Here is a 21659-nt window from a genome sequence, read left to right as displayed (position 1 = left end):
TAAATATGGAGTTTCACAACAGGCACTGACAACTGAGAGTCCCAAGTCATCACAGAATCACAGACTCATAGACTAGTTAGGGTTGGAAAGGACCTTAAGATCATCTAGTTCCAACCTCCCTGCCATGGGCAGGGACACCTCACACTAAACCATGTCACCCAAGGCTCTGTCCAGCCTGGTCTTGAACACTGCCAGGGATGGAGCATTCACAACCTCCTTGGGCAACCCATTCCAGTGCCTCACCACCCTAACAGTAAAGAACTTCTTCCTTATAGCCAATCTAAACTTCCCCTGTTTAAGTTTTAACCCGTTACCCCTTGTCCTGTCACTACAGTCTCTAATGAATTGTCCCTCCCCAGCATCCCTATAGGCCCCCTTCAGATATTGGAAGGCTGCTATGAGGTCTCCACGCAGCCTTCTCTTCTCCAGGCTCAACAGCCCCAACTTTCTCAGCCTGTCTTCATACGGGAGGTGCTCCAGTCCCCTGATCATCCTCATGGCCCTCCTCTGGACTTGTTCCAACAGTTCCATGTCCTTTTATGTTGAGGACGCCAGAAATTCACACAGTACTCCAAGTGAGGTTGTTCATCTAATCATCTAGTTGTTGTGATCCAGGTCTTAAGCTCCAGGTCCTGATCTTCACCTCTCTGATGTAACTTTGTGACCTGGTCCAAACTCAGTTGAATGGCTAAGCTCCCACTGCCCCCAGTGGTGTAAGATCAGTCTAGATCAGCACTAGAAGACACTGGTTGAAAGGACTGCTCAGATTTGGTGCAGTTTGCATCCCAGACATGGCACTATTCTCACTGCTTCATTCTTAGACCACCAGAAGCTTGATTTTAAACAAACAGACAAACCAACCCTCCAAACCCATCTTCCTACCCAGTTCCTCTTGCAAGCACTCTCCTACCTAGTCATCCTTGGACAAACATAGGGGAGCAAACTACCTCTGCCGAAATAATACAGCTTTTGTCTTAAACAAATGGTGGTTGGAGTTTGTAGTGACATTGCTGAGGGGGAAGTTAAATGCAATGTTGAGTTTGAGGCAGTTTCTAAGAATTATGTCTTCGGAAAAAATCCAAAGGCTACACTTCAGCCAATGCAACCCAATATGGCAATGCTGTTGTTAATTCTCCAAGCAGTCCTTCCACCCTATTGAATCAAAGGGTGCAGTTCCCTAGTCCAGTACCTGAGGAAGCCTGCTCTAAGGGGGAGAAAACATGGAGAGATACCTGAGGACTAATAATGTTCACAAGCTTTATCATACTTTATCTTAAGCTGCTTAAGATGGAAAAGTTAAAAGGAGCCAGAGGGTAAGTCAGGTCTGGCAGAAAGTGGCCTTTCTCTGGAAGCTGAATGTGTCATGAATCCTCTGCTTCCCTTGGGGCTAAACCCCCCATTTTTAAAAAGGGGAAAAAAGGAACCAAGGAACACCAAGGCAGGGGGTGCAGAACTAGAGGATCTTTAAGGTCCCTTCAATGCAAACCATTGTATGATTCTATGAAAACACAAGCAGTAACTCAAATGTCAAAAGTGAAAGAAAAGAAGATGGTGGAGCAGGATGCCTGTCTGACCAGCCACCTCTCTCCTGAATTTACTGCTGTGCACAGATCACCAATCACTGGGGCCATCCCAAATCTCTATTAAAACAGAGCTTAAAAACAAGGCAAAGGCTCCTGCCATCCTTCTAGACTCCAGTTACCAGAAAGCTGAAGGCAGGATCCTGCTTCACTAAGGCTTCCTCTGCAGGCAGAAATAAAAAAGCAATTCTGGTGAGCCACCATGCTAAAGGCTCAGATCGCCTCTGGGAAGTGTCCCTGTCCCTCCACTGACTTCAGAGGCAGAGCATCCAAACTAAGTACTGCAGCTAAACGCCTCATGTCAGGAAGCTTAACAACAAGCCTTGTTGCTCTGTTTATGCATGGGACTGAAATCCTGGCATGCACTATGCTGACAAAAATCACAAAAGCTTTCACTGATGCAGCGAGTTCAGGCTTGTACCACACAAGCAGTAGAACATTTATATGAAGTTCAGGACTTATCGTTTATTGCTTCAGTACCATAGTTTACCATCAGTTTATTTCAAACTGGGAGAGGCTGGGTTACACCAATGGGAAGAGCAGCTTCCAGAAAAAGGACCCATATTTCTCATTCTCCTTGGCAGCTCTCTAACCACTCACAGCACTGATTAATCTCATCATCTTCCCTCCTCCTCTCCAGCCTGCAAAACCCTGGTTTCCTTCTGCTTATCTGATCTCATTTACCAACCCAACACCAATGATGCATTTCTGACTCTGCTAGTAGTGCTGCAGCTTTGAGGGTTTAAGGATGGAAGCACTTTTGTGAGGAGAATACGACTTATTTGGCCAACCCATGCAACTGGAGAGAGGAAAGAAAAAAAGACTGGCAAGTTTCACAGCAAAGAAGCAACCTTTTTTATTCCTCCTCTTCCCCGTCTCTCAGGCAAGGCTCCTTCTACCAGTTGCTCTGGCTGCCTTGCCACCACCCCATACAGGGAGTAAATACATCTCTCACTGTACGACTGGATGTCACTGTGATTAACTTACACCCTCTAAAAAGCATGCTTGGACTTCAGCTTGTTAGAAGAGTGCATTAAAAGATACAGTGAAAGATCTTTTAATGCCTGTGTGGGAGGTTTACTAAGAAGAAACTGCCAGTTTAACACATTCTCATCTCCAAGGGCTAATAATAGAAAAAACGTCATGAGCACTGCAGCCATTACTACAAATTTACATTTTCCATTTCATGAGGATGGGTGGCTGGGCTCCAAACAGCAACAGTTACAGAAGGACGGGAGGCAGGAGTACTTAAAAAGAAAAATACTCTATGTATAATTTGTGCCAAAAGATTGTATACTCAAATGAGCTGGGGAGAAGTCATTTCAGGTCAAGAACTGGGAAGTGATTCAGCTGACAAGCCTAGAGAACATAAATAAAATCAAAATTATGATTCTTTTGTTTGGAAATATTTTAAAATATTTCCTCAATTTCCACTTGTTTAAAAAATCCAATAAATTCACTAAGGTATCTAGCCATGGACTTGAAACATTTAACTTGAAATATTTAACACTTACTTGGAATAATCTTCTCATCCTTAAAATGTATTTTGTTTCCAAAAAAAAAAAAAATTTAAAAAATCAGTGATTTTCATAGCTCAAGTGATTGCAGAGAGGCCTTTGCTTCTCAGTCTTGTCACTCCTCTTGTCTGGCACTTGCCCTCCAGGCATAGGTTTCTTTTCCTGGTGCAGGTATTAGGAAAAGCATCATCTGTGCTGCCTGCCTTGAATGTATCTGGCTTCATACTACAAAAATTACACTCCAATTTGCAAAGTATCTGGCCACCCAGGCCACCCTGGCCTGATACCTGATCTTCACCTCCTGAAGAAGAGTTTTGTTGCTTACAGAGAGGTTACTTTGCCTGTGGTCGAGGTATGTTACCTTCCATCCTCTTGCTGTCATCCACTGTCTGCCAACCTCCCCAGCAATCAGCAGCTGGGGGGAGATCCATTCCCTGAAAGAGACATACCCCCAAAGAAGTGACCTGCTGTATATATATGGCTACCGCTGTGCTAAAGCCACAGATCCTCTTGCTGAGACTGAATTTCACCTCTGTCTCTGGATCTTGTCTACATGTCCCCATGCGGATACCACATTATGGGTGTGGGTTCTTTTTGTTACTGCCTGTGGCTCCTGTTGAGTTGTATGTAGACAGAGGCAGAAGTGTTACTGTTGAACAAATCTTTTCTGGTGCCAGTGCTTTTGGGCAGTACAGCGTTTTCAGTGGTTCCTGTTCAGAAGAGGGAAAGAAAGCTTAAGTAGGGTAGAGTCCTAGTGAGTACTAGTTTCTTAGGTTCATTTTTTTTGGCTTTCCTTGCTCAGCCCACATCATCAGGAGACCCAGACAGCTTTTCTAGATAACCGCATCAGGTGTGCTCCTTTGTGCAGGTGCTCCAAGCTTCTGCAGGGCTGCATCCAAATGCTTGCGCCCCTGCTAAGGAAAGCAATCCACCACCCCAGCCAAAACTCCCACTGTGGCCCCACACCAACCTCATTGCATCAGAAATAGGTGAGGGCAGAGGGTACCACAGCTTTGCTCTTCAGCAGTCCACAAATGCCAGTATTAAAAAAAGGCACGGTCCTCTCACACCATTCCACAGGCAGGAGGCAGTAGAGGAGGGTCTAGCGGTAAATCTTCACAGAATATCAAAAAATGAGAACCCGTCTCGCCAATGACTTAAAGTTTTGCTCCAAGGAAGGATCCTGCAAACCCTGCTCAAGGCAATTCTCTCTGGTGTTCCCTTTTATATACACGTGGAAACCCTGGCTCTATTTCCCCAAGCAGATGAGGAAGTTGAAAAGCCAGGCAGGACTGCAGCTGAACACTCAATAGGAAGATGCACTTTTGCCACCTGTCCTTTGTTTTTTAAGTCGTGCCAGATAGCAGCTTTCATTACACTGCGAGCAGTTTTGGACACAGTTCCACTGCCTCTTATATTTATTCGGTCCATTAAAAGTTAATGAAGTGGATGCACTATTGATTTCAAAAGCGCACTTCGCATAGCATCCTAACTCAAATACCACTCAGTGTGGCTGGAGAAGCCTGTGGAAAGGTAATATAGTTAGTGTGTGACTAGCCCTGAATGTTAGAGAACACAGAAAACCCCCTCTGCAGACACAGCATACACAAACTAAGCTTAAGCAAGCTTTCTGAGAGGAAGAATTTTGTGTGTCTGTGCATGTTTTAGTTATTGCTGGCAAACAATGCAATAGTTTTATCAGCTACACATGTCCTGTATCAGCTTCTATGTCCTATAGAAGATGTGCTAATGCAGAGAACATGGAGGCAGAGTCCCAGACAGCACTGACCAGGATGGGGGAGGTTGCAGGTACACCTGAAGGCTTTGCAAAGGGGAAGAAGGAATTAATGTTATTTCAAAAGTACCAGGAAGGTCAGACAGAACTGCAGAAGGGAGGGAGGACAGTGATGGAATGAAGGGAAAAATCAAAAGAATTCCACTGACACATAAACTCCTATATATATGTAAATATATATATATGTAAATATATATATATATATATATATGATGAAAGCAAGAGAGAGAGTCTAATAATGTTGGAGAATTACCATATCCAGGCTGGATTTAGCTACCACTGTTAATCATGGCAATGAAATACAACTGCACTAAAAATGAAATCAAATATCACCATGCTATACTCAGAAGTAAGACCACCTTTGGGTGATGGGGACTTCAACCTGTAAGTACAGAGGAAAGGGGACTCCTGGACGCTTGGGGAGAGATCTGACCCAGCAATAGGTGTCACCAGGACAGACCCACTTGCACTATGAGCCTTCAGTCACTGACAAATCTTTCAGTATGCTGTACTTTGCACCAGTGTAAACAGGCAGTTGAAAAATCTAGTCCCAACACATACACCCCCAAAAATTAACATACAAAATCCAGAATCATTGTCACATGATAAAAGAATGATTTATTAGAGCAATTTTATGATAAAATTATATAAAATAACAATTTGTCTTTTAAAGATGTCCACAACATCACTTTGAAACAAAATGTACAGATACTGCCTATAATCCGAACAAAAATAAATTACCATTCAAAAGAAAACAAAAGAGGAAAACAATTTGGGCAGAAGAGACAAATCAAAAATATACACAGCATTTCAAGAGGGTGTGGAAAAGAGAAGTCATTGATTCAAGTTATACAAACGTGTTTCAGCTTTACTCTCAGACAGCTCAGCTTGCATTTGTGTTGCATGCAAATGGAATGATCCAGTGAACAGTTCAGAACAGCAAAATCAGCAGCATAACAACAGCAGAGAGTGAAATAGGCACAATTCAACACGGGGCACATTGAAAGTGAACAGGTAGTTCTGTCTGGTCTTTGCAAAAGTTATACACATTTACAGAACTTCAAAAATAGCTAGTGTGATCTGCAAAACAAGCAAAAACTAGCAGAATCTTGCACTTAAATACTATACACTTTATCTTCTCTCTCCTCTTTTTTGTTTCAGTAGGCTGTATGTAAACATTCCACTAGTTGTACCTTTACTGAAATACTCAAAGATGACGCAGGCGTTCCTTTTCTCCTGGAGCATGACCAGAACATGACGTCATTGTAGATACATTTAGGTCCTTGCTCCCAAAGCTTGTACACATTCTCGCAGGAATTTACATTCACGCTATCAGAACAGAGTAACAGGTTCTTACATTTGAAAGCGTCAGACTGAGAACATGGTTTTCAAGTATAATGGAAGAGCTGAGGCTGGGATTTTGAAAGGTGTTCAAGGCATCAGGCACCCAAAGAGTATGGAAACCCGAATGGACCTGAGCATTTGCTTCCCCCATGACTTAGAGAATCCCATCCTTCATTACATATTTTTAGTCAGATACAAAACACATGAAAGAATATGGTATGAAAGTGACCCACAGACCACTGTCACCACTACCAACCTCAACACGAGGCCCATCCGTACCTCATGGAAGCCAAAAGGTATTTCACACACACTGATCCTGGGCCACCTAGATACACCACTTCTAGTGGAGTCACCCAGAGGCATGTTTTAATGATCGCGTACAGTACTGCTTATAATAATGAACAATCAATGAAGGAGTTAGTCACGTGGCCAGCTCTTTGGCTTATCTGGAGCAGACAAGTGCAAATGGGGTGTACTTCTGAAGCAGTGAATACAAGAAAAAAATAAAAATATGTTGCATTTCGTCATTAACTCGCAAAACTCCTTTAAATGCAGAGATCCAAGGAATGTCATGTCAGGACACAGAAGCATTTTATAGTTTGGCTGAGTCACAAATAAAACAAATCAAGCTGTGCATCCTCCAACCCCTTCACACACACATTCCAAATTATAAACAGACACCGACTGTTGCATCTTTATTAGTCACTTGAAGAGGTACCATATTTTGTGGGTTAATTGATGCAAGGTGTCTGTGGGCTCTCTCTTGAGTTCAGAACAGAGCAACCAAGGATAAAATCCATCCCTGATGTATTCATGAATGAAAGAAGAAAAAAGCAATTTTCAAGTGAAAATACACAATAGGACCTCTGTTTAGAGAAATAAAATCCACTAGAGCATAACCATGAAGATGTAGAAACACAGTTATTGAATAATAATACATGTCAGATGTCTGCATAATTCACTTGTCTCTACAGCAAAACTGAAACTAACAACAATACCTAATCGGTGAAGGCCCTTCAACTCCTAGTGAGTTGAGGTAGCACCTGGTTGGTTCAAACCCTAACCCAGAAGAGCCTGAAAAATTGTGTCTCATATGTCAGAAACAATACCACCACTTATGATATTCATCAAGGACATACGTATTTCAAGAAAAGACAGATCAGAATAAATGACTGAATGAACACATTCAGATAGTGCGTATATTACAGGCAGAGGAACATCAAGGGCAAATTCTTTTTTATTCTGCATTCATCTACATGAATTCCAGCAGACTTGTTCGTGGAAGAGCATCTCCACACAAGCTGATGAGTCTTATAACCTACTGGAAATCTTGGAAGGATATTTGCACCTATTGTTTATCAGCCAGCATCTTGCACACTCAAAGAAACTAATGGCCTGTTGGCATACTCCCACTTCGGGACTGATCCTGTTTCTGCTGAATTGATAGACAGCTCACACTGGCATCACCAGAAAAGCCATCACAATCTTGCCTAGTAAGATTAAACACTTTGTGAGCATCCCTATTTATTTAAATTATTTTAACAGGTTCCCACTGTTACAACATTCTAGCAGAAAAGCTCAGGTAACTACTGAAGCTAACTAAAGAATCCACTACCCACCCCCAAAATATAAAGTCAGCACACAAGAAGCAGTCAAGCTTGGGAAACCATTTTCACTGGTTAAACTACGCACTGTATGAGGGCAAAGTGGAACTCATCTGCTCACCTTTCCCAGTAAAAGTATCCTCGTCAGCTACAAAAGAACTTATTTACCCAATTACTTTTTATTGACCAGGAAGAATGAAAAAGGAATTGATTAAAGACTGAAAAAACTGGGAGCAAACACATCTGGAAAAGGCCCCCTCAAAAAAAAAAACAAAACAACTTAGTTCTTCAAGCCACAAAAATTGCTTAAGTGTTTTGCAGTTTAGCAGAAAGACAGAATACAAAAACCCAACTGGTTTTAAACAAGAAATTGCTCAGTGCAACTGCGCATAACCCTTAGTGTTTCTAGGATTATAACAGACCAAAACCAAAACGCAGACAAAAATGCCAAATGTACCAAGTGCCTGACACTGTTGAACAGTATCTGAAGAATACCACAGAATGATGGTCTTCAAGCACTTTAGCACTGAAAAAGATTCATAACAGAACTAGCCATAAAAGGTGAAGCTACATTTTAAGCCATCATTTTTCTCAGTGCCGTCAGTGAACACTAGTTCACAGCAACTGCGTAATTAAGTTTATTGCATGAGCCATTGGAACAGATGTTTTTCTTAGCAATTAGCTAATCACAATATTTTAGTCTTCGGCTCAGCCAAGAGCATTTGTAGCTCATTGTAAAAGGTTGTATATGTAAAGGGGGGGGGGGGAAACTCCAACAAAACAATCGAAACCAAAAAGCAGCTTAAAGACAGCATTTGTACCAAAGTCATCAAATTTGGCAAGCTAAACTGTAAAATCTGACTTTTTGTACCTACCCCAAACTTTGGGCCAGAAACATCATCAAAAATAGTAACTGTATCAGTAGTCTTTACATTCATATCAGTATTAACTTTTACACTTTCCGTAGAGAAAAAGAATAGTTTATTCTGTTCCGTTTTGGGTCTTGGACTGAAAAAGATGCACAACTTCACTGTGGTTGCCTTTTTACAGCTTCTTACACAACTGTACTAAGAGTTTCAAATAGAAACCCCATGATATTGCACGATCATTCTGTTGGATTTGCACATTGATTCCAACAGAGTTGTTATGCTTCACTTGTACACTTAAAAAAAAGAAAAACAAATAAAACCAAAACAAGTGTAGTACCAAAAAAAGTGTTTTTAAAATTGCGCCTCATTACAACTGAAAAATTATGAACAGGTCAATGCAACAACACTTTATCTTCGACAGTATTGGATGGAGCATGTGCAAAGCCTGTTTTCTTATGGCACACTGGAAGAAGTAGTGAGTAATTTTCCAAAAATCAGTTTGCCTCTATGCTGAATATGTGCTGCTCCACAGTGCTAGTCTTGTTTAAAAGGCATACACAGACCTTCCATCCACCCTCACAGCATAGATTATTTTTTTTGTGCAACGTGTTAGCAATCTAAACAACTGCTCCACACAAACTGTCCACAAACCACTCATACACAGCACTAATGCAACAGTAGATTACAATATGATAGCAATACAAAATATTCTATCAGATCACATATTTCTCTCCATCTGGAATGAAATTCGAATCTTGTAAGCTAGAAGACCCACAGTTCGATTTCTGCGTGTAGTTTCTCATCTGTGCTGCGGACAAAGTCTCCAGGGTTGACCCAGAATTGTTAACAGTCCTGACTTTTGTGGCTGTAGATTGTTTAGCAGCAGCTGATGCTTTGTTACTGGCAACTACATCCAAGTTTCCAGTCGGGTCAATGATAGCATTTATGACTAGGGGGAAGGAAGGAAAAAAAAAAAACAACAACAAAACAATAAAACATATACAGACTTATTAGCAGCACTCAGCAGAGTTTCTAAACAGAAGGTTGGTGCCTTCATTTTGAAGGCAGTAGAACTGTAGGCAGCGCCTGTGTTGATTTTAGTCATGGTATTTTCCTCATTAGTAGCTTCAGGCCTAAGCAGCTTTAACAGGCAAAACCTCTCCCAAACTGAAGCTATGAGAACATTTGACTTTCTGGTTAAATTGAAAAAGACAATCTACAGCAGCCAAATGGCAAGCTTTTAGTAGGAGCCCAAAATGTCACCTCTATGTTTTTGTATGTCTTTATCAAGCTTCAAGATGATGCACGAGCTTGTCTTGCTTTTTCTGTCACACAGAGCTCTATGTGCAAAATTCAAGCCCAAAAAGCACAGCAGAGCCCATTGGCTGAATGAGCTGCTAAATATTGTTTCAGCAGAACAGACTTTTGTCAGTTAATCATATGCTAATTCCCACAAAGCATTTCCACAGCAACAATTTCCACACTTTAAAAGTCAACAATTTTCTTCAAAATTGGCAGCACAAGATAAATCTACTGTTCATTCCATATGCACTCATCAGAAAGCACTCTGCTAGCAAACCAAACTTCTGCATCCTTTCCCAGCTTTCATAGGCACATCAAGCCACATTATTTTGCGCAACATACTGGCATTTGAGTGAGAAAAAGAACATTTTAAATAACCAACCTTCAAGCTGCTTTTGAACTCTCCTGAGCTCCTTCAGGATAGAACTGATTTCCTACAAACAAAAGCATCAAAATGGAAAATTAAACAAGTACTCAACTGACATGGGAATCTAGTCTTATTCTTTCTGCCTTACCTAATCAGGAAGGCTCAAAGTCAGTTCCAGCCTTGCTTGTTTAACACAAAAGACAAAGCTAGTACCTGTACCTAGGTGTATTTGGTCAGTGCACAGGGCCCTCTGCTCTGCATCATTTCACTAAGTACTACACCACCACCCAGTTCATAGCTACACTGTTTTTCAGATTTGAAATGCTAGCCAGATTAATTGTGCAAAGACTCCTCCATAGCCTCCTTAATACCAAATACACAATGATATTTGTAAATTCAGCTCCTAGATTAGACAAAGTAGTTGGCCACACATATACTGCTGTAGCACCGAGCTACACAGGTCCTGCACAGTGTTATTTGCATGCTTAGCATTAACTATATTTGCTGAGTCCACCACCGTACTTAAATCCCAACTGGCAGTCCCCATCAAGGACAATAAGACATCGTAACAACACAAACACCACCCTAGGGCTGAGGCTTTTTAATTATCCTATTATCAAACTGTTACAAATGAAGAAAACAACCATTCACAAGAAACACCTGTCTACAACTGAAGCTGTGTCAACTGAATGGTAAGCAATACTTTGGTAGTTGTTTAAATGAGGCCTAACAACCCTGAACTTGAACTTCTGTTAAGGATCTTTGAAGATGAATCACAAAGGGAGAGGGGAAGAGTTCAGTGAAACACAACAGCTGAAAGAACTTACTTTGTCACACTTCAAACAGCAAGAAAAACCCAGAAGTTCAACACGTGGAAAAGGACTGGAAAGTTCAGAAATGGATACAAGAAGGGCCAGAGCTTGTTTAGGCTTCTTACAAAGCTTTCACAACCAAAAGCCTTCAAGTATTTGACTTATTTGCACAGTCTTACCTTGTTTGAAGTTTTCAGAATTGGCACTTCGTTTTCTGAATTAATTTTGGCCTCCATCTCCTCCCAGGTCCTTTCTGAGTTTTGAAACAGAATCCTGCAGTACAAGAAGTGAAGCAAGTCTTAAAATTGCCATCCAGAAGCTACTTCTTTAAAAGACTTAATTATCACAACATGTAGCAACAAAGGAGATAAGTGGATTAGTGACTGGACAAAGCATCTTTCAGCTGATTTAGGAACAATCCAAAGTCCTTCCCTAACTGATGTCTCCTAGAGCAACAACAAGCTTTGAAGAGATTTCACAAGCTTAGTGACCTGCAGGCCTTCTGAGAGCCTTGGGACAGAGAAGGAAAGAGACAATCCACCAATTTCCTGCTGTATTTTTGTACAGGCAACATTTTGAAGTTAAGGCATCAACAGGCATTACAAATCCAACACTAAAATTCCAAAGGCCAAACGAGGAGAAGAGACAGCAAATAACCTTATTACTCCAGCTCTGTACTACAAAAGTAGTACAGAATTACCATACTACTCTGTACTACATACAGAGTTTCCCACATCTAGATTCCGTGCATCATGATCACAAGCCTTTTCAAGGCAACAATGCATTATCTTCCACAAGTAGCAAGCCAACAAACTCAGCAGCAAGTCAACATTTCAGGCCAGAGACAAACTCACTTCATTTTTTCAGCAAGGTTTTCTGTATTTTCACGGATTGTATGTGATAACTGGGACACTGGGTTCAACATCAGATTGTCAAAGATTACCTGAAATGTAAGGACAAATCAAAGAACATTTAGCAGAAGTGGCATATTACAAAAACGGATTTTTTGTTTTTTACAGTAAATGATGTGCACTGAAACATCTTCATCTATATGGATGATACTTGAAGCTCAAGGGAGATTAAGATGATGTGCAGCTTTGTTGTAGCACTTCAGCAAAAAGATCAATACTAATTTATTCAGGCTTTTGCTTTCTAGAGACAGAGAGACGGAGTTATCTGCAGTAATGTTACTATTTAAGCATTTCTGAAAGAACATGCTTAAGACTTTCCAAGTGTCACAGGCACCTCTGGCCCTGCCCTCCACCCTGCCCTCCCCAACCCAAAACGCCTAATCACAATGCAAGACAATGCACAAGCAGTCTCACTGAACACATCTAATACAGTTTATATGAGCTCAAGACACCTCCACAGCCAGGCATCCCACCATGTAACATTCTGCTTTATTAAACACAACAGAAAACCACCAAACCCCAAATATTCAAGTCCCGTGGCTCAGCAGAGCCCCTGGGGTTCTGCCAGGAAAGCTCAATTCAGATGGGGACTCTCTGAACCTGCACCTTTTATTCAGCCTTGACACCTCTCTACAGGAGAGTGAGAGAATGCTTGAAGTCAGTCACTGGCAGGATCAGTATCAGTGCTCAGTCCAAGTTCTCCCTTCATCTGCCTGTCTAAATCACACTCCATTTCCAGAGTGACTGTGCTGGAGCCCAGCTCTCCCCTCTGCCTGCAGTGCCTCCCTGGAGTCTGCCCCAGCTCTTCCATCTTAGTCAGAGAAAGTAAGCAGAAGCAACAGCCAAGTATTGTTCCTCTGCTCTCCAGCACCATCACTCCACTATACCCCTCATGTCAACACCATTCCCAGCCTCAAGATTCAGACCAGGCTTTCTCACCCTTTAGCATCATCCCAGTGATTTCCACGTTACCTTGCTCTCTCAGCCCTGAAGAACTGCAGCAAATTGCATACTTTGTAGGGAGCAATGCAGCGCTCAAGCCCAGCTGCAGAAACTCCTTGTAAGGTCCACATTCTGCCACTGCTCCTCCATGGGCAGCACCAACCAGGATTCAAGTTGCAGAAAAGTAAGGTGCCATTAAACTATCGGTGCTGCAGATTCCAAAGTTGACATTTTTGTATTTTTCTATAAAATAGCAGTGAAATAGCCTACATGGGTTCTGACACTGAATGCCTCCTCCCAAACAACAGGTGACCAAGCCTAAGGTTTTAGTGGTGTTTTACGCAAAAGAGGAAACTTTCAGTCAGTATTGGCAAGAAGGGCGATTCCATTCCTCTCTTTCTTTTTTAAACACCATGCCTACAACCTACAAGTCAGAGCTCTTGAGAAGTGCTTTTTTCTTTTTTTGGAGTAGCAGACTTTGGCAGCTTAGAAAGAGCAGCTATACATACTGCAGCTTAAAGCAATGTCATATATAATGTAAAGAAAAAGGTGGCCTGCCTCCTCACGGTTTCTTGTCCTTGTTTTTCTTGAGGGATCCTCTTCTCTATTATCATTCATATTTTGGTCAAAATCCTTCAGTTCCACTGATCCTGGAGGCACTTTCTGGTAGTTCAGACTTGCTTCTGGAATGTGCTGCACCAACTTGGAAATAATGAGTAATGAGTCATTAAAAATTGGTAGGGAAGGAGGCACACAGGCACTCACTGCAGGTATTGCAGATTTCTAGTCAAGCCCCAGAGGAACACTGATTCATTTAAGTCCTTTTTCAGACAGGCATGGGTTCCTAAGCAAATTACTAGACCCCGATCCTGCAAGCGTCTACCCACTGCAGTCATCCTATGAAACTCAGTGGGGCCATTTCACTTTATAATTTTGCTTCTTGAACAAGTATTTGAAAAGTACATCTTTGCCTTTTCTTATTTTAGCTAAAACCCAAGAAGGCCATGTTTTCCCATATCTTACATTTTAATATATCAATGCAACATTAAAGCCACATTAAAATCATTCAGAAACCATTTAGTAACACATGGAAGAGATGAAAAAGCACTATAAACCCACTGATAATGCAAATAATTAACAGGAAGAACAGAAAAGACAAGACAGCTACTCCCGTGTGGTTGACTGACAGAAACTCTAAAAGGGGAGGAGAATAACAGTGACAAGACAGAAATACAAAAATAATGGGATGGAAAGTGCACCTGAGATGGATATGCCAGCCGAAAAGATCTACGAGCAATCTGTGTTAAAACAGAAACAAAGAGATCAATGCTAGTGAATGGCTGTGACAGCAAGTATCAAAGAGAACACAGGGTTTGGGGTTACTTTGGGTTGACATTCCCAAAAGTGGCATTCCTGAGGACCAGCACTCAATTCCCACCCTCCCACATGCACTGAAGCCCATGGAAGTCCTGGTCACCAACCAGCTCTGCAGGTGTGGTCTTGGGCAGCTCCCCAGATACTTTGAAATGGACTGAGTGAAATCCAGCAGCCCTCCAAGCACAGAGAATGGGTTAAACATACAGCCCAGGAGGCTCTTTCACTGTCAAAGCACACAGCTCTTGTGAGGAAACCATGTGCCATCCAAGGTCCAGTCTCCCCACAATGCAATAGCACTTGGGTTATACACAGGCAGAAGGTATGAGATATTATGGTACAGGAGCACAACAGTCAAAATGCTTAAAAAGAGAAGTTTATTAGAAGCAGCAGCTTAGAAGAAGCTTATTAGCTAAACATCTTTTCATGAAGTGCAGAAACTGTTAGGCTGCCTGAAGCAGTCAAACAGCATCAGAAGGGAATGAGATATTCCTCCAGTCCAGCAGTTCTCACCATAACCAGTTAAAAACACAGTAGGGACAGCACCTGCTCTACCACCACCATCAGACTTTCATATGCGACCTGGTCTCTTCTCATGTTTTCTGTTCTGTCACATGTGGAAGCATTTCCTCCTGTCATACCAACACTCATACTGATTACATTAAGCAACAACTTAACAAACGTAATTGGGCTCTTCAGTTTTAGCTGTATCAACTTTAAAATAAGACCACCCAAAAGAATTTCACACAGGGCTAAAATATGTGGCCAGTGATGTGGGTTGACCTACTAGACTGTTTGCAGCAGCTGTGCTCAGTTTGATTGCTCTGCTCTGCAGAAAGCTGGGTCCTACAAAGCCTACACACCCACAACCCAAGGCATCCCAAGCAACCTGTGATTTTGGTAAATAGGTATCAGCAAGGTTTCACCCTGATAAATGATTTTCATGTTTTGTTTGGGATTTTTTTCTTAATTTGTAGCAATAGTCAGCTCAGTATGCCAAGAATTTAGATTATTATAAACTATACAGCTGAGGCTACAAAACCAAAACCAACCCAAACATGCACTGGGGAAACTGAAAACCCCCCTCACAAACATCCAAGACAACACCAGACCTGAAAGAACAGAACATGAAGAATAAGGATTAAATCTAAGGCTCCATCATAACTTTGAAGAGAACACATATGATTTTAATCTTTAACCAAGCTTTGCAATAAAGGTATTTTAAAAAGTAATTCATTTAAGGCTGAGAAATGCCACACACTGGTGCAAAGTGAAGCTTCTGGTACGGCATTAAACTCTGCTTTTTTCCCCACATTATTAGAACAAGTATCAATATTTAGGAGTACTAAATCAAGAGCTAGCAGAATGGCATACAACACTGCAAGAGTCAGCGCAGTACAAGAGACAGTCACCCACAGCAAACATTTCTTAGTCACACACTTCCTTTTATCAGATGTTTCAGTACATTACTATTGTAACTATTGTAGCTATTCTCATCACTATGTCCTCTCCTAGAATATTTAATATAAACTACTTTATTAAACACTCAAAAAAAATTAAAAAAATCACAGTGCTTAGCACCATACACACTGATATTCAAATGTTTCCTAGCAACTTCCATGCATTAAGCCAAAATAACTATTTTAGCAAAGATCCAGCAGCATTTAAGCTGAGGGAAGCATGCCTGCTGATTCTAGTCCAGCTCCAAAGAAGAAATACATTTATTAAACCCACATTAGTGTATATTACTCCCATTCACAACATGACCCCCAAGATGCACCATTCAGGATCCAGGTTCACATCTCAGCATTGTCAGTAGGAAGTCCTGCTGATTTAACTTGTTTCTGACTGCCACTAGCATGAGGCAGCTCCACTGATGTATGGTGGCATTTTGGGTGCAATTCAAATGGCCTCCCAGCCACTGGTCCTGCTGAAAACCACACTGCTATCTAACCCTGAGTCCAGTTAAAGAACACCATTAGATGAACCCACCAAAGGTTATGGCTCCTGACCTATAGAGGTCTTCATAGGCCCCTACCTGTGCTTCTCCCTTTACACCACTGTAAGGACTCAGAAACTACTCTATAGCAGTGGGTACTGCAGGGAGCACTACCTACAGCAAGACACAACCCTAATTTTGCTCTCCTGACTATTTATTGCAAGGGGGCTGACTCGTATGTTCCTTAGAACAGCTGCAAAGCCACATCACAGAGAAACCCTCAGTTCTCCTGGGTCTGAGCAATCCTGGCTTTGTGCTCCCAGCACTCATCATCACAACCATGCACTTTGGAGCCCACTGCTTTGCACAGAGTAGAAACACTGTTTTAAAGGTGTTCCTTTAGCAGCAGAGGACATATCCCTCTGTATGAGCTGACTTACGGCTGTACCCTTCAGTGGTACTCACAAAAAAAAAGGTACCCTGCTTTTCTGTAAGGAAGCGAGTGCCAAGTACTGGTCATTACCAACCCACAGCAAATGTTTCATTTGCAAGTCAGAAGTAAACTAGATTTGACACCTTAAGTGCTCAAAAAGGCAGTTTTGCAGGTGTGCCACTTGCAAGGAAACAAAGCAATAAAACACTCTCTCAAAGCCTGAAGTTATTGCAAAACATTTGTGTACTGTGGCTCTGAACAGCCCCAGGATAAAACACCTCCCTGAGTAGGCTACAAATGACCTCATTAGCCACCCCTGCCTGATCTTCTGGATATCTCCCTAATTTTCTGCTTTGCATCTTCAGTGATGATCACAGCAGGGTCACAGGGCCTCCAAGTACTCTCTGGCAGGGTAACAGGTTTGGTCCTCATTTCTGAATACTAAGCAAGACAGGTTTGCACTTCTCTCAGCAGTCAAAACCAACAGCGGACCAAGAGAGCTGTGTGTTTTTTTAAGCCCACACTGGTGGCAGACAGGAGGGATTTGGGGTTTAAACAGCAACAAAACCAATTTTGCTTTAGCAGCTGGAACCTCCTGGTGACCTTGCTGTCAAGTTTGAGCTGAGTCCCTGTGCTGCGGGACTAGTAAGCCAAGTTAAGAAATCACTTCTCTCATCCCCACTCCAGTGCAGACACAGTTCAGGAGGAAGCCACAGCTTCGCTGAAGAGCTGGAGACAGCACTTCCTAAACTAACTGCATTCCTTTTTGTCCAACTAACTGGAGAGTAGAGTCCCTGCTCTCACCCATCAATACACAGGTGGAGGAAACGGATTCAAGTAACACCTGCACAGAATTTCAACAGCTCTGGGAGAAAGGACACAGTAGAGGTACAAAATACAACTAATACAGAGCATGCAGCTAGAGTACATGATCTGTGCCTTGTCTGAAACAAGGAGAGAAACTGGATCCTTAGCACAGTAGTGCAGCACACCCAGTCCATCCTGTTCTTCAGATGCAGACTTCAGGGACCAAAGTCAACTACAGGCCATGAGATCCTTAAGAAATAACATGACCTCCACCTCTTGCAATGCTGGCTGTGACAATGACGAGGGCAAAATAAAGAGTGCTCAAAATAAACTGCAATATTTATGCTGATGTTTTTTAGGACAGGCTATGAGGGTTTTTCAGTGCTGCAGCAACTGGAGATGCTGTCCTGGTCTCCTACCACAACCATGCCCCGCATACTTACTAGCATTTCTGTTGTCTTGAGTTCTTACCTCTTCTCTCGCCGATATGGTAGAAGCAGGAGTGTTGGGCATAGAGCTGAGGGAAGTGATTGGTCCTGTTCCTGATGAACTCTGTGAGTCCCCATCTCCAGCAACATCATGAATCTCCCGAGCAAGGATGGCCACATCCTTAACCAAGGTTTGACTGAGCCTAACGCACAGGGCACACAGCAGAGCCATTAGGTCACATGATACAACAAGCCTCACACTCATAAAATATAAAAAGAGCAACCACAAAAAGTTTGTGGGAACTGTAACCCTGCATAGGTTAGGAAATGAAGAGGCTTTTTTGGGCATCTTAGCGGGGCGCTGAGGAGCACTCTGGCTGCATACAAAGTAAATCTACTCCCCTCCTGAACCCAGCTTCAAAGCAGAGATTTGATAAAAAGCAAATTCTAGTGACTACACTCTACCGGAATGTATTGGAGGCAAGCCATAAAGAGCCTGTATGTTACTGCTCCCTCACCTATCCACTCTGCTTCCTTCTTTTTTTTTTCTTTTTATAGAATACAGACATTCTTCTTCTCAAGACTTCTTTGTTTTCCCTTACAAATACAAGGAAAAAAGTTTTTTACTTTGTTACTCAAATAGTAAGAATTCAAATTCTTGTTCACTTTTCCTCATGGTTTATAGACTATATATTGAAATATGTTTCCAGGCTCTCCAGAAGGACTGAGGGATTACCAGGCTAAGCAAAGCATACCCTAGGGGGATCTTGTTACTGGAAACCAAGTCTTGAAACTTCAATCACCTTGACAGGTGTGCAGTTAACACTCAGTGATTGCAGCACTCTGCTCCACTTGCTCTAGATCTCAAAAGCAGTTTTAAGTCTCTGGATTGTTGCTAGCAGAGGTTGCCAAAAAACCCTTTCAGACCAAAGGTAGCCATTGTGGTAACTTTAAAGAAAAGCTTCTGAGAGAAAAAAGATAATCTTGCAGCTAGCCAGCTTCATCTGAAAGACACTTTCTTCTTTAAGTGAAGAGAACCAAGCAATGTGATAAAACTGTCAGTTCATCAAAAAACTTCCACGGAAAGAAAATGCATAATTGAACTAATAAAAAGCAATTTGATCTGTCTGCCTAAGGTGGCCCCTATCTGTGCTGGTTTGGATAGAGCTGTCACCAAACACATCCATTATATGATTCACTTATTGTAAGCAAGTCGCATTTTCCCTTTTAACTCTTCCTGACTCTTCTACACCCCGCCCAGTTAATTTGGGAGCAGCAACGGAAATCAGAACTGCAATTATGAAGCAGACTCTGTGACCGAGCCCTGCAATGTGCAGGGCCAGACAAGTCTGATGCAACTGTTTATTTATAGCTGCTGCAACCTGAAGCGCTCTCCTGCGCCAGGAATGCTTCTAGGAGGGAAGCCAGCATCCCCTGCATGCACACTTTGTGCAGCACAGGTAACACAGCCTTATTTGAAGGCTGACACACTTTCTAGCAGCCTGACAGCAACATTCAGGCAAGTAAAGCCCTTTTGAGATCAGTGCGGCAAGCAATATGGGTGATGTGGAACTGCTGACCAAAAGTAGACAGGAGGCAGCTTCCTCAGTCAAAAGTATTTCAAGTATGGCCAGTACAATGGAAGACCAGTATTTCTGGAAAGCTGGCATAACACAGTTGCATATTAGAGACATCAAACCTCAAATGCCACTGTTTAAAAAAAGAATCTATTTGCTTTACTGCTGAGGTCCTCCAGGCAACCATCAGACCACCAGTATACAATAGCTCCTCGTATCCAGGAACATCAAGCTTAGCAACGACTCATTTATACACAGGGCCTAGACAGATTTGGATTCAGTTGTGCCAAGCAAAGAGGTTTCATCCCTGCAGTGACTGCTTACTGCTCCCTCATTGGCTTCAGGCAAAGCAGCTTCAACAGTCTACATATTCAGTCTTTGCTAATCCATTTGATTTCCTCTGCAAGAGAATTAGGACAGTTCACACCAACCATTCCATGCACACACAGTGACTTCCAGTAAAAAGCAGAGGTAAGCAGGTATAGACATCTTGACAGAGGTAAGCAGGTATAGACATCTTGACAGACTTCAGACTACAAGAGAAGGCCCATCCACAGCTTGGACAAGAAACAAACAGAGATAAAATGTCCTGCACCTTGGCATTTTCTACAGAGAAGGTACAACCAGCACATGCTTGCACAGGCTACAGGTTTCATAAAAACCTGCAAAGTCTGAACAAGTCAATGTTCACATATGAAGGAGATAGAGAGCACGAAAACAACAGGAGAGAGTGCCTCTAATACCTCTGCACCTGGGTTTGACTTGAACACCAAGGAGAACTCCACTCATTTTCAACATGTGGGTCAATACATAAAGCCCCACCTCACCTGGCTATTTCTGCTATCTCTGCTGTTTGCGCCATGAAGTTGTAGGGGTCAGGATGGTCATCAAATTCTTCATCATCATCTGTTTCTCTGCCATTGTACTTCTGCTTGCTCAGCCCAGAGCCACGTATCCTCGGTGTTTGTGTGGCTGTTGAAGTATGGGAGCGTTTGTGTTTAGGGGAGCTGTGATTTGAGCCATATTCCTCCTCCGAAGTAGAAGTGTAATCTGAACCCTGCGGTCTCCGCCTTGATGCTTACAAAAAATGAATTGGTTTCAGACAGAGGAAGGTAGTAAAGAGTAACTACAAAAGGGCAAAAAGGTAACACAAAACTAGCCCAAGAGCACAAGGAAAGCAGAGTTTCTGTGCAGATTTTAAGATAAACAGCACATTCTCAGAGCTAACTTCAAAGTTGAGCACTTCTATGGCTCACATTCCCTGCATAAATTTGGAGTAGGAAATCCCAATGGAAAAGCAAAATGACTGTGTTAACTCCAGTGTAGTAAATTATTACCACAGACTTGGCTTTATGTGCACAGAAGCTCTGTGTGTCAGTAGACCACATTTCAGACTCTTCATAGACCCACAGAAGTCCTTTTCTAAAAGAAGCCCAATTCTCAAGCCTGCAGACACCCTTCCGGTTAGCTGCAACTACAAGCAAAAGGAGTTTTGAGTGAAGTACAGATTGTGGTGGTTGGTGTTATTTGCTGGAGTCCAAACCCCAGTGCTGACCTCCTGCCTCACAATTCACATTAATGACACAAGGAAGAGTGCTCACACAGTCAGGACTGGCTCCAACCCCTGAAGCCAAGTGGAAGCTGCCCACTTAACCCAACTGTTTTTGCAGATCTATAGACACCCAGGTCCTCCTTGCATGGGAAGCATCAAGATATCATTTGAAAACTGGGCTCCTGGTATTTGGTGCCTCACTACACTCTCTACAGATACCACTTCATTCCCTTCTGCCCTTTCCTGGAGAAAGAAGACCCACCAAACACCGAACTAGACAAGTTATTTAGTATTACAACAACTAAATGCTTCACTGTGTTACCAAGCTTATCATAACACTGAAACACTGCAAGCAAATTAAGCCAGCATCACAGATCATACAAACAAAAGTAACAAATTTGGCATATAAAATACAGGTAGAAACTACAGATTATTACTGTATAGTGAAAAAAGTATTCCTAGACATTGCTATCTTAGCTATAGCTATACAAATGTCTTGGGTTAAG

The 21659-nt window shown here is 42.2% G+C and overlaps 1 protein-coding gene across 11 annotated transcripts in view; it reads right to left on the bottom strand.

Annotated features, from left to right (window-relative positions):
- Window positions 1-5484: 5484 nt before the first annotated feature.
- CEP170B (centrosomal protein 170B) overlaps window positions 5485-21659 on the bottom strand; it is a 58491-nt gene continuing 42316 nt past the window's right edge. For 4 of the 11 annotated variants that reach the window (XM_062628101.1, XM_062628102.1, XM_062628100.1 and 1 more), the window contains 8 exons: window positions 20429-20678; window positions 18068-18227; window positions 14303-14341; window positions 13602-13745; window positions 12045-12133; window positions 11370-11463; window positions 10394-10445; window positions 5485-9658 (listed from right to left, as the gene is read on the bottom strand). In XM_062628101.1, the coding sequence (XP_062484085.1) occupies window positions 9423-9658; window positions 10394-10445; window positions 11370-11463; window positions 12045-12133; window positions 13602-13745; window positions 14303-14341; window positions 18068-18227; window positions 20429-20678 (1064 nt within the window). In that variant the 3' untranslated portion in view covers window positions 5485-9422. The remainder of the gene's footprint in view (window positions 9659-10393; window positions 10446-11369; window positions 11464-12044; window positions 12134-13601; window positions 13746-14302; window positions 14342-18067; window positions 18228-20428; window positions 20679-21659) is intronic. The other 7 variants (XM_062628105.1, XM_062628109.1, XM_062628103.1 and 4 more) reach the window with 4 other exon arrangements.

Source organism: Pezoporus occidentalis, unplaced genomic scaffold (assembly GCF_034315485.1).
Source record: "Pezoporus occidentalis ecotype Australia unplaced genomic scaffold, CSIRO_AGI_Poc_V1 ctg31, whole genome shotgun sequence".
In the NCBI taxonomy this organism is placed as follows: domain Eukaryota; kingdom Metazoa; phylum Chordata; class Aves; order Psittaciformes; family Psittacidae; genus Pezoporus; species Pezoporus occidentalis.
The sequence above is the reverse complement of the archived record's forward strand: the minus strand, read 5'-3'. Positions and strand labels throughout refer to the sequence as shown.